General features: G+C 44.2%; 1 protein-coding gene across 1 annotated transcript in view; it reads left to right on the top strand.

Moving 5' to 3' along the window:
- Positions 1-9,527, top strand: part of LOC137347204 (uncharacterized) — a 44,741-nt gene extending 35,214 nt beyond the window's left edge. The window contains exons 2-4 of the mRNA XM_068011425.1: positions 852-937; positions 5,198-5,749; positions 7,944-9,527. Of these exons, the coding sequence (XP_067867526.1) occupies positions 852-937; positions 5,198-5,749; positions 7,944-7,997 (692 nt within the window). The 3' untranslated portion in view covers positions 7,998-9,527. The remainder of the gene's footprint in view (positions 1-851; positions 938-5,197; positions 5,750-7,943) is intronic.
- Positions 9,528-13,073: the final 3,546 nt, after the last annotated feature.

Here is a 13,073-nt window from a genome sequence, read left to right as displayed (position 1 = left end):
TCTGTGTATTTGTCCAGAACCTAATGAGGCAATATTCAAAGTCAATTGACTATTTGTAAGGAATATTCTCCATAAAACAATGTGACACACTATTTCCCACCCTCTACCCTTACTTGACTTGAATACTGGATTTGATCTTGACTTTCGTGTGCGGTGCCAAGGGAGGTCAGCTATTAATCTCGAGCAAGGCATATGGCCTGCTCCTAAGGCTCCCCTAGTTCTGCTCTGTAATTAGTCAACTTTAGATATACAAAAATTTCACTGACAAACTTGAGCTCTGATTATTTTCACCTCAGCCTTTCCCTCCCTGTATCGGTGATTTGCCTCGAGTTGCCATTCCTTTCAGATACTGTCAATGAGCCTGGCAATTCCCTTTACTGGAATTGTGGGGTGAATCCTCAACCTATCACTCCATGGTATAAAATTTGTTGCGTTGCGTTATCCTCCCTTTTTTTGATCCTGTGGAACACTTTATACACTATGAATACAGTCATATAAAATAATTATGTATTATGTAAAGACAGGGCTAAATTGTGGCGAGTCGAAGAGACTTGGTAGTTGGCAGGAAAAAAGACAGAGGCGCAAGGGGAGAGCCAACTGTGCAACAGCCCCGACAAACAAATTTCTCTGCAGCACCTGTGGAAGAGCCTGTCACTCCAGAATTGGCCTTTATAGCCACTCCAGGCGCTGCTACACAAACCACTGACCACCTCCAGGCGCGTATCCATTGTCTATCGAGATAAGGAGGCCCAAAAGAAAGAATGTATTATTAAGAGCAACAACTCATTTATTTTTATAAATGGAATGTTGTGCATTTACAGTTATCTTAATGTTTTGGATCTATTACCTAGGTGGTTACACTGCAGCAGATGCTGGACTTTATGGAAACTTTCCTCAACCACCCCCATATGGTTTGAGCCCACCACCTTACTCTGAGGTACTGCATCAAAAACCTATTTCTGCTATTTGAGTTTTATTATTATATGTTAAAGCAGATAGAAAGAAAAACTAGTTTATGGATTCTTGCAAAAACATTGTACTCAATCTCCTGAGCATTTCATTTGCCAAGACAATGCCAGATAGCAACTAAAATATATGAAAAGTTTCGGGGGCTGAATTTTTACAGTTCACCACACATGCACTCGCGAGATATGCGCTGCTGACCCACCGTGATATTTAGCGTGGAGGCTCATTTAAATGGAGGGGGCAGAACACCCGCTCCCCCCCACCACCCCCGCCGAACTTACTTCATTTTTCCCACCATCCCCTCAAGCAATAGCAAGAGTTTTCCCTGCTCTCCCCTCTTTCTCCCCCGCCCCACCACCCTGATAACTTCACTCCTTCCTCCTCCCCACCAGCATGCCACCTCAGATCTCCGAATGGAGATCCAAAAGCGCAGGGCTTCCGGCAACCAGCTGGAATATTGTCCTGGGACGGCCGTCGTGATGAGGTAAGTAATTATGCAATAGTTAACATTTACTTAAATATTTAAATTAAGTTTTCTGCGCTGAGTGGCGGGGGGCTGCCATGAGGCCTCGCCACTGCCAGTAATTTGGGGTGGGGCCTTCCTGGCTTCGAGGCCCGTGGAAGGCCTCTCCGGAGGCATTTTCCGGGTCCCCAACCACATCCCCCAACATCAGTGGGCTGGTAAAATCCAGCCCTAGATAACGTCATAAAAACAAAAAGATGTACATTTACAGAACCTAATCCCATTAACTAATTCGGGAAGCAATTATCTCAGGGTTGCCCACTGAACTTCACCTAATATTTAAAATATATAATTCTTTGTATTCTCTGACTTTTAAGTATGAGTATCTAGAATTGGGTTTTTTTAGGTGAGGTTAAGTCATATAAGGACAGTAGAATGAGATCTCCAACTTCCCCCAGACATTCTTCTAAATGATAGTTAGGTATGTCGAGCAAAGAGGTAGCTAAATGTAACATAACCGTGCCTGTTCTAGGCATATTGATAACCAATTTAGCAAAGTAGAGAACCCGCCTGACCATGTGGACATTCAAGTCACTGATAAATAGGTCAGGTCCTTTTTTTAGGCAGCTGTGATATGAGCATGAACTTCATTTCAACATTTCCGACCCTGATTGGTGAATTGGTTTTGTAATGCGGAAGCTCCGAAAGGCATTTCTAGCTCTTTAGGAGCCTAACTAGTTGTCCGTAAAGGACCACTGGAGGCCACTCAAAGAAGCCAAAAAATGTTGAACTTTTTGTTTGTATTTTGTAGAGTTGGAAGAAGCAGCACTACAAGCCACTACTGACCTGACCACTTCTCCCCTTCCGATTGCTTCCCCCACCATCACCACCAAGTTTACCTCTGGGCCTTGGCACGGGTAAAATTAGTAAGTCGTCCATGCAGTTTCTTTTATTCTGATGAAACTTGAGGATGAATTTACTTCAGTCCTTGGACCTCTCTGTTCCTGTGTAGCACTGGAATCACGCCTGGTTTGGGGTGCTAAGAAATTTAGGTCCTAGAGTGTTTCCAATAATAACTGATAACAATGATCTCCGTCAGCAGCAGCGACAGAGCTTTACCTTCTATCTCTTTATCTCCATGAAACCTTCTTAAATGCCTGTTTTCCCCTTCCCTTCCCTAGGGTAGCAAGAAGCACAACTCTGCTTTCCTACAGCCCAGTCCACTCCAACTCATTCAGTGGGATTGTGGAAGCAAAAACCCATTAATCAATGAAGAGGCAATTAGATCCTGTGATGGAGAGACAGTAGTTTTATATGGATGCAAGTCCAAGCTATATCAAATGGCACCCTTTACCTTGCCCCAGAATTTTGGGCTTCCCAAGAGACAGATCTGGGCCAACGCCTGCATTAGCTGCAGGCTGATGATGCTTCATTTATATTCATCTTGCAATCTCAGGTAGCCTTGTTGTGAATGTCAGCCAAAGCTGGAAATGTAAATTCAGGAGTTCCAGGTGCAATGTTTGCCAAACCAAGTTATCGCAGTGCCTTAATTTATGAGTTTGGTAACAATGTTGGATTTGTTTGGCTTTGCTTCAGCAATTGATTCTTTTAACTCTGTTCAACATCAGTTGAGATATATTAGAACCATAGAAAAATTATAGCACAGAAGGAGCCATTCAGCCCGTCTTGTCCGTGCTGGTCGGAAAAAAAACTAGCTGCCCAATCTAAACCCACCTTCCATAGCCTTGCCGGTTGTCAGCATTTCAGGTGCAATTTCAAGTACCTTTTCAAAAGAATTGAGGATTTTTGCCTCCACCACCATTCTTGACCGTGAATTTCAGACACCGACCAGCCTCTGGATGGAAATGTTTTTCCTCCTGTCCCCTCTAATCCTTCTACCAATCACCTTAGCTCTGTGCCCCCTGGTAATTGACCTCTCCGCTAGAGAAAACTGGTCCTTCCTGTCTACTCTATCTAGGCTCCTCATAATTTTGTACACTTCAATTAAGTCACCCCTCAGCCTCCTCTGTTCTAAGGAAAACAACCCTTGCCTATCTAATCTTTCCTCATTGCTCTAACTTTCGAGCCCTGGCAACATTCTTGTAAATCTCCTCTGTATTCTCTCCAGAGCAATTATGTCCTTTTCTGTAATGTGGTGACCAGAACTGTATGTAATACTCCAACTGTGGCCTAATCAGCATTTTATACTGTTCCAGCATTACATCCCTGCTTTTGTATTCTATACCTCGTCCAATAAAGGAAAGCATTCCATATGCCTTCTTCACCACTCTATCTACTTGTCCTGCCACCTTCAGGGACCTGTGGACATGCACGCCAAGGTCTCTCACTACTTCTGCCCCTCTCAATACACTCCCATGTATTGTGGGGACACACCTACACTATGCCTTTAGTATCACGCTTTTGAATGCCTCCCACTGGTTTGCACTGATTTTCCTTCAAGTAGCTGTATTCCGTCCACTTTCACCAGGTCACCTCTCAGTTTCTTAAAATTTGCCTTACCCCAATTTAGAACTTTTACTCCTGTTTTATCTTTGCCCTTTTCCATGATTATGCTAAAACTGTTTTATGGTCACCATCTCCAAAATGGTCACCCATTGTTACTTCATCCACTTGCCCAGCTTCATTACTGAAGACTAAATCTAGAATTGCGCCCCCCTCTCGTTGAACTTATGTGCTGGCTAAAAAAGTTTTCATGAATGCAGTTCAAGAATTTTGTCCCCTCTGTGCCTTTCACACTCTTTGTGTCCCAGTTGATATTGGGGTAGTTGAATCCTCGACTATTATTGCCCTATAGCTTTTACACAGAAATTTGCCGACATATTTGTTCTTCTACCTCCCTCTCACTATTTGGGGGTCTATAGTACACTCCTAGTAGTGTGGCTGTCCCTATTTTATTTCTGAGCTCCACCCATGTGGCCTCGTTTGATGATTCATTTAGCATATCATCCCTCAAACGTGTTATTGATTCCTTAACTAATAATGCTACACCCCCTCCTTTTTTATCTCCCTCTCTATCCTGCCTGAAAACTCTATATTCAGGGATGTTGAGTTGCCATTCTTGCCCTTCTTTAAGCCAAGTTTCCATTATAGCAATGATATCATGTTGACATGTATCTATCTGTGCCCTCAGCTCATCAGCTTTATTTACCATACTCTTTGCATCTAAATAAATACCCTTTAACACTGCCAAATTCCTGTGCTGCACACTTTTTTTAACCTTTGCTTCTCTGTGTCTTTCAGAGTCACTCACTAATTTTCTGCCTCCTGTTCCCTGCCCCGAAATTGTCCTAAGATATGTTCCCATCCCCCTGCCAAGCTAGTTTAAACTATCCCCAACAGCACTCGCAAACCTTCCTGCAAGGATATTTGTCCCAGTCCTGTTCAAGTGCAGACTGTCTTACTTGTACAGGTCCTACCTTCCGCAGAACTGGTCCCAATGTCCCAGAAATATTAATTAAGCTAGTGTACCATTCACTTTGTCTTGATACTAAAGCTAACAATATTAGTTATTTCCGAAGAAGGGTCACTGACCCGAAATGTTAACTCTGCTTCTCTCTCCACAGATGCTGCCAGACCTGCTGAGTATTTCCAGCATTTTTTGTTTTTATTTCAGATTGGCAGCATTCGCAGTATTTTGCTTTTATTTTAGTTATTTCCATGCATGGCAAACACCAAATTAATTTAATATGATACAACAAATAGTTTTCAACAACAGAAGATTGTTTATCTTTGTGATTTAATTTGCAGATTTCCCCCCCTTACGCCTCTGTACTCCAGAGAGATGGAACAAGCACTTCTACTGGCTATCACTCCAACTACCCATCATGCGCCCCATATCCACAATATCCAATAAACCCAACAGCACCACAACTGTCATATGCTCCTCCACAATATGCTGATTACCAGAAGTCATTTACTGCTTCATCAACGGTTTTTGCCCCCCAAAGTACTGGTGCTGCAGCTCCTCCTCCAATTTTGCCTTACTTTGTCAACCAGCAGCATTGTGCACCAACCTATGTTGTCAACCAGCAGCATTGTGCACCAACCTATGTTATCAACCAGCAGCATTGTGCATCAACCTATGTTGTCAACCAGCAACATTGTGCATCAACCTATGTTGTCAACCAGCAACATCCTGGAGCATCAGTGGTTGTGATGCAGTCTGTTAATACTGCAAAAGGAAATCCTATAACCAGGGGTTATCCAACAGCAAAGTTCATCCAACAATCTTCAAAAAGCCTCGCCAAAGGATTAGCAACTTCTGTCTTGTCTCAAATTAGCTCAAACCCAAGAAATAAGGTATAAAAGGTTGCATTTCATTTCCATATTTACTTGTCAAACACTTCCTGATTTCAGTCCTATGTTTCAAAAATGTAATTTAAGTTGAAAGCTGTTGATTTGATTTATTGATTTAGCGATACAGCACTGAAACAGGCCCTTCGGCCCACCGAGTCTGTGCTGACCAAGAACCACCCATTTATACTAACCCTACAGTAATCCCATATTCCCTACCACCTACCTACACTAGGGGCAATTTACAATGGCCAATTTACCTACCAGTCTTTGGCTATGGGAGGAAACTGGAGCACCCGGCGGAAACCCACACTGTCACGGAGAACTTGCAAACTCCGCACAGGCAGTACCCAGAATTGAACCCGGGTCCCTGGAGCTGTGAGGCTGCGGTGCTAACCACTGTGCTGCCCTGAAAAACAAATCTGTTTTTCCCTTCCTAGCCTTCTAAACTGTCCTTTTCCTTCAGACTAAAAGATGCCATGTCTGCTATCTCTTTGGTTACTGCCTTGTGACTGGAGCTTCAACGACATTTATATAGTGCCTCAACATAGAAAAATGTTACAAGGTGCTTTACAGAGTCAGAAATGGAAGCAGATATTAACGGGTATCCAAATGCTTGATCGAAGAGGTGGATTTTTAAGGAGGGTCTTAATGGAGGAGAGGGAGATGATGAGGCAGAGGGTTTAAGGAGGGAATTCTAGTACACGGGGCCCAACTATCTGAAGGCACAGTCAGCAATGGTTGGGAGAACAGAGGAAGTATGTAGAAGAGGCCAGAGTCAGAGGAGGATGGAAAGTTTGGGGAGGCTGTGATTCTGGTTGTCAGACTGGAGAAGGTTAGAGATGGGGAGGATAGAGGCCATGAAGGGATTTAAATATGATGGGAATTTTAAATTGAGGGCATTTCTGGACCAGAAGCCAATGTAGGTCAATGATCGATGCTTGGTGCGGGGTAGAATTTGAACACCAGATTTTTGGATGATCTGAGGTTCACTGAGCATACGGAATGAGAGGATGACCAGCACATGCAATGGGATAGGCAAGTCTGAATGTGACAAATGCATGAATGAAGGTTTCAGCAGCAAATGGGCTGAAGTAGGGACAGTGATGGGTAATGTTATGGAGTTGGAATTAGGCAGCATTTGTGGTGAAGAGAAAATGGAATTAGCTGCACAGCTTGGAGTCGAATAAGACACCAAGGTTGTGAACAGTCTGATTGAGCTCGAGTCAATGGCTGGAGAGGGGAATGCAATCAAGAGTGGATTCAGAGTTCATAAGTATACATGTGGAAGCTGACCCCACGTCTGCAGGTGAAGTTGCCAAGGAGTAGGATGTTGCTGGTGGAGAGATGGGGCCAAAGAAAAAGTCCTTGGAGGACTTGAGAGATATCACTGAAGGGGCAGGAAAAGAAACCATTGCTAGTAATGCTCTGGCTATGATTTGAATGGGTAAGAGTGAAACCAGGCATAAGGTGTCTGGGTTGGCCTGGTAATAGCACCCTCATGTCTGAGTCAAAAGACTCTGGCTTCCGGCTGCACTTCAGAGCAGGAGTGCTCCTCCAAGATCAGCAGAAAACCTTGTCCTGTGCTCTTATCCCCCTCTCCCGATTGGAATCCCTATCAGACAACCACCAACCCCCCCCGCCCACCCCCCCCCCCCCCCCCCCCCCAAACTCCATCTGAAGGCTTAGTGTAGTGGGCCATGTCACTCTATTTTAATGGATAAGCAGCCATTTCCTGCAGACTAACTACCTGTTTTGAATGGGACCTGGCTGCTAAAACTGGCTGGGCATCCATTCTACATTTCACAGGCTGGACGCTCAATAGGCTGCATTTCTGCCTGAGACTGAATTTTGACTCTTGTGTTAAAAGCACCAATATTTTGTACCACACACTGGTAGGATGTGAATTTGTGCCTGTGGTTTCTCACTAATTGAAATCCTAATCTCATAGGTGGCTTGGTTTGGGAGGATGTGGTGGTGTGTTGGGTGGTGTGGAGCTGACTCAAAACCAAGCACTCTCCTATAGCAAGGTCACTTTGGGCTGCTCACATTTACCAGTTAATGGCTAGTTGAGAGCAAAGTTGGCTGGGAAAAGTTAAATACCCAGGAGATGGGAAATAGTTGAATATTGTCTTGTGATTTCCGATATGGGTAACTTTACCAAGATGCATGATATTAATATGTATCTGTCATATTTCAGGGCAAGCAAGTAACAATTATAACTGGAGGAAATAATATGATCATACACAAGTAGATGAAACTGGAATTCACCGCAGAATGTGCATACAGCTCTACAAAGAATGTTGCATGTTTCTATAATATATACCACAGCCTTCATTGTAAACTCCTGTACTTATATAGCCAATGAATTCATAGTTTTAAATGCAAGGCTTTCTTGATATTTTTCTAAAGTGTATATATAAAAGAAAAGATTCTTATTAGAACTTAAACCTACAAGATTATTGTGAGAATATTTTTGTATTATTGTGACTTCTAATAATACATGAAAAGTATCAGAATATTTTTCATTGTTATAGCTTCATCTGAGGAATTACTGTGTACCTACAATAATCTGAAATATTGTAATGACTGTTCCCAGTTTTTAAAGAATATGACATGTACATCAATATCACGAAGCAGGTTGAAATTCAGAATCTTCAAGAAAAATACTGACTTGCTTTTATTGAGAAGAAATCAAAAAATTATTTAACTTTAACTATTCATAGTAGCTAAAGATAACTTAGAATATAACTCAGTAAACTGTTTGACAAGGGCAGTTAAAATAGAAATTATTGCAAATTACATGATATGTAAATGCTGTAAGTATCCTGTATCTTCCTAGTACTTTTACCTATTTACCCCCTCTCTCTCCATCCAAGGCTCCAAACACTCCTTTCAGGTGAAGCAGCGATTTAGTTGTATTTCTTTCAATTTAGTATACTGTATTTGCTGATCATAATGTGGTCTTCTCTACTTTGGGGAGACCAAAGGCAGATTGGGTGACCGCTTTGCTGAACACCTCCACTCAGTCCGCAAGCATGACCCCAAGCTTCCTGTTGCTTGCCATTTCAACTCACCACCCTGCTCTAATGCCTACATTTCTGTCCTTGGTCTGCTGCAGCGTTCCAGTGAACATCAAGCAGAGCTCGAGGAAGTAGTTGTCACAGAAATTTGTAAATAGCGTGATCTATTAACATAGTATTAGGACATTGCTCTCTTTCCAACTAGTTAGGATATTTAGGTAGCTTTGATCATAAACTGGGGTTCAAGAGAAGAATTGCAACAATAGGTACTCAACAGAGCAATTACAAAGTTTTAGTGCAATAATGAACATTGTAATTGACTATTGACTAATTTGATCATATTTGTTATATCAGGAAAGATAGAACCACTAATTCATATAGTAGGTACAGACAGGTTGGGAGAATAAATTGAAAGGTGAAAGGTCAAAGTTCATGTATTAGTGTGGCCAATACATAGTCTAATTTTGCTTTATAATTGCGAGAAGTGCACTAAGCTCTCTGCTTCTCATGTGCCCATTCATTAACATTTGACAGTGCAATAGTATTGAGATTTGGGGTAAGTGTACTATTACTGCAATATGTTTGCAACAATTAATCTGAGCCCTTTTAACATGGTAATAAATGTGTTAAATTATATTTTGTGAATTTACATATAAATAGGTAATGATTTAGTTTCAATTTTATAAGTGGTTGATGCTGTTAAAACATTTTGGAGGTTACATCGGTCAAATCAACAGAAAAATAAATGGAATAAAAATCTAGACTCAGTAATGGTGACTGTGAAACTATCGCATTGTCGTAAAAACCCATCTGGTTCACTAATGTCCTTTTAAGGCAAGGAAATCTGTCGTTTTTACCCGGTCTGGCTTGTATGTGACTCTAGCCCAACAGTATTTTGATTGATTCTTGACTCCCCTCGGAAATGGCCTAACAAGCTACTCAATTTGTATCCCCTACAAAAAAAAAGTTGAATAAGAATAAAACCAGACAGAGCACACGGCATCGACTTAGTCACTGGATACAACAAAGGCACACCAGCAAAGTCTTCCTCGCTAACATCTGGGGACTTGGGCCAAAATTAGGGTAGCTTGTCCCACAGACTAATCAAGCAAAAGCCTGACCAGGTCATACACACAGAATCATACTTTTCAGCCAATGTCCCAAATTTCTCCAACACCATCCCTGGGTACATCTTTGGCCCACTGGAGGTGGCGGCACAGTGTTCTAGTCTGGAAGAAGGGTGTCCTCAACAGTGCCTGCGGACCCCATGAAGTCTTATAAAGGCTCAGGCCGGCAGGTAAGTGATTCAAGACAGCAGCTCACCACCACCTGCTCAAGGACAATTAGGAATAGGCAATAAATGCCAGCCTTGCCGGCAAAGCCCACATCCCATGAATTAATAAAAAAAGAAAATTGAGCAAGTTACAAAATGAGCAGCTGCTGTGCTATGACCCATTTTGTGCTATTGCCAAATAGTAACTTCATCCCCTTCCCTTACTGCAAGTACAATGCACTATAATTGGGAAGGATGTCCAATAATGTACCTCAGATAACAATGGTAAGATTGAAAACATCCACCACAATGATAAAAATTGCACACCATTCTTTATTTTTCTTTCAATTATAGCGAAGTTTGAACTCAGAGGGTTGCCTATTAACTAATATGCTTTGCAGTAAAGGGTAGAATATACACTCCCTCAAATTACACAATGGCCGGAGTTTTCCAGATCGTTTGGGAACTGGCTTGGAGGCGGGGTGGAAAATCGGAACAGAAGATGTCAGAATTGAAGCCCAACGTCTTCACGTCGTTTGCGCATCTTCCCAAAAGTGGCCGACATGGCGGGAGAACATCGCGCATGAACGTGGCAAGAAGGAAATTAAGGTAATTAATTAGCCAACTGAGAGCAACTTGACAGGGGTTTTGAATTTTGCAAATGGTACACAGGAACTATGGGTCTTTAGAGTCTCGTCCTGGTAAAAGGAGGCGGCAAGCAAGCAGCAGTCATCGAGAGAGCCAACATGGTGTGCCAGGGCAGCAGCAAATGAAGCCAAGAGGCGGAACAAGGTGCCAGCACTGTGGAGGCGTGCTGCCACTGTGCCATCAGGGCAATGGCACTAGAGCAGAAGAAACGGGTGTGGGAAAAGGGGGTGTCATTTGCATAAAAAGCCTTGCTCACTGAGAGAGGCCACCTGCCATGGGCCTGATTCACCCATGAGGAGGAGCAGCAGAGAAGCGAGAGGGTCCAGCCACAGGCTGTGGGAGATTAGCAACCTCAGGGCCAACAAGAGGGTCTGCCTTGGTATGGGAAAGGGGGCAGAGGGACATGCGACCAGTCTCCCAAATGCAGAAGAGGGTACCCTCCAGAGAGGGTCTACCATCCAAGGCTCAACTACCTTAACTACAAATGTCTGAGCAGTAGCACCTCTGAAGAGTGTGCCTCTCCTCATGGGTGAACTGTGTGCCATGCTGGAGGATGAGCTGAGTCCAATAGGAGGTGGTGGCCACCTGACGACGGTGGCACTGAATGACATCATGGTGCCGAACATTTACACCTCTGGATTTTTCCAGGGATCCACTGGAGATAAATCTGGGATCTCACATTCTGTGGCGCATTGATGCATCAACCTATGCCTTATTCAAGAGGGTTGGCATGTATGTGCATTTCCACACTGATCCAGACAGTCAAGCTGAGAGAACCATTGGGTTCAGGGCCATCGCTGGATTCCGCCAGGTGCAGGGTGTGATTGACTGCATGCATGTGGCCATCAAGGCACCCACAGACCAACTAGCGGCCTTCATCAACAGGAAGGGCTTCCACTCACTCAACATACAATTGGTCTGCGACCACCAGAGAGGAATCCTTCAGGTGTGTGTCCAGTTCCCGGGAAACAGCCACGACACTTGCATACTTCGGCAGTCCCAGGTGCCACAACTTTTCTGGCCACCCCGTGCACCTTCAGGGATGGATACTAGGATGCAAGTGGTACCCACTGAAGACATGTCTGTTAATGCCTGTGAGGAACCCACACATGGATGCAGAGGAGAGGTACAATGCCTGCCACGAGCGACCATCGAGCAGGCCATAGGCCTTCTTAAGATGTGATTCAGGTGCCTTGATTAATCCGGCGGAGTCCTTCGGTATGCCCCAGCGAGGGCCTTGCATATCGTGATGGTCTGCTATGTTCTACACAACCTGATGCTGCAAAGAGGGGAGGTGTTGAACAATGAAAATCTTTGGATCGTGATGCTTCCTCCAACGATGAGGATGTGGAGGAGGTTCCTGACCAGGCAATTCCCTGGGGACCACAGGGAAGGTGCAATGAGATAGGTGCAAGGCAGGCTTGGGATGTGCTAATACACAGATGTTTCATATGACCCTTACGACCTATTGGAGCCATACCAACAAAATGTGACCTTTCTTCATCCCTGCCGCCACCTCCTCCATTCAGCACCCCATGGCCTAGCACTCGGGTGCATATCACACCGCAGCAAGGGTGAAGCATTGACTGCACGTGGCATGGTCCCTTTCAACCAGCCCCTTGAGGGAGACAGGGTTAACTGAAGTCCCAAACGTCAGCAAGAATTGGATGGAGATGTCGGGCAACAGACATTAATCATTCATTAAGCTGCACAACAAACATGAAGCTTAACATTTTGGTACTCTATTTATCCATGTACCCCAAGTGTGGCTAGGTTCCCCCTCTTGCATCGCCACTGCTACATAGAGCTCATGGACGAGGTGATGACATGCAGGACTATGCACATCTCCAGCATCCATTGATTGCTCTGGCTTTCATGAAGGTTGCCAATTGCTCGATGCAGGAAGCCATGTGCATACCCGTCAGAGATATCGCAGTTCTCAAGGCCTGGCTGAACTCCTCCATTGTCCGCACTTGGGTGCACATAGACTCTGGCAGCTCCGCCAGATGTTCTCTTACCTCATGCTGCAGCTCCAACAGTTGCCATGCTGCCAACAAATCCAGAGGCATGCCATCATCGAGGGACTCAGCATCACCCTGGCCTCCAGCAGCCCTCTGACTGTCGGTGGCTGCTCACAGCCTCCGTCAGCTGTTCAGGCACATTTGTGCTGTGCTTACGAGATTGTGTGCCTGAATTGAAAGGTGAATGGATACACACCAGTGTGAGAGTATCTGCGCTGGTGGAGGGTGTGGGGGAAGGATGTGACAGTGCATCCGCTGAGGCTCCCTCCTCATCCTCAGAGGCAGCTGGCTGTTCCCCAGTCTCTCCAGCTCTCTGCTGTTCAGCCTGACCTGCATGAGAGGAATGATAGATTGAAGGTCATGGG

This window comes from Heterodontus francisci, chromosome 2 (assembly GCF_036365525.1).
Source record: "Heterodontus francisci isolate sHetFra1 chromosome 2, sHetFra1.hap1, whole genome shotgun sequence".
In the NCBI taxonomy this organism is placed as follows: domain Eukaryota; kingdom Metazoa; phylum Chordata; class Chondrichthyes; order Heterodontiformes; family Heterodontidae; genus Heterodontus; species Heterodontus francisci.
This window is presented reverse-complemented; position numbering and strand designations above follow the sequence as displayed.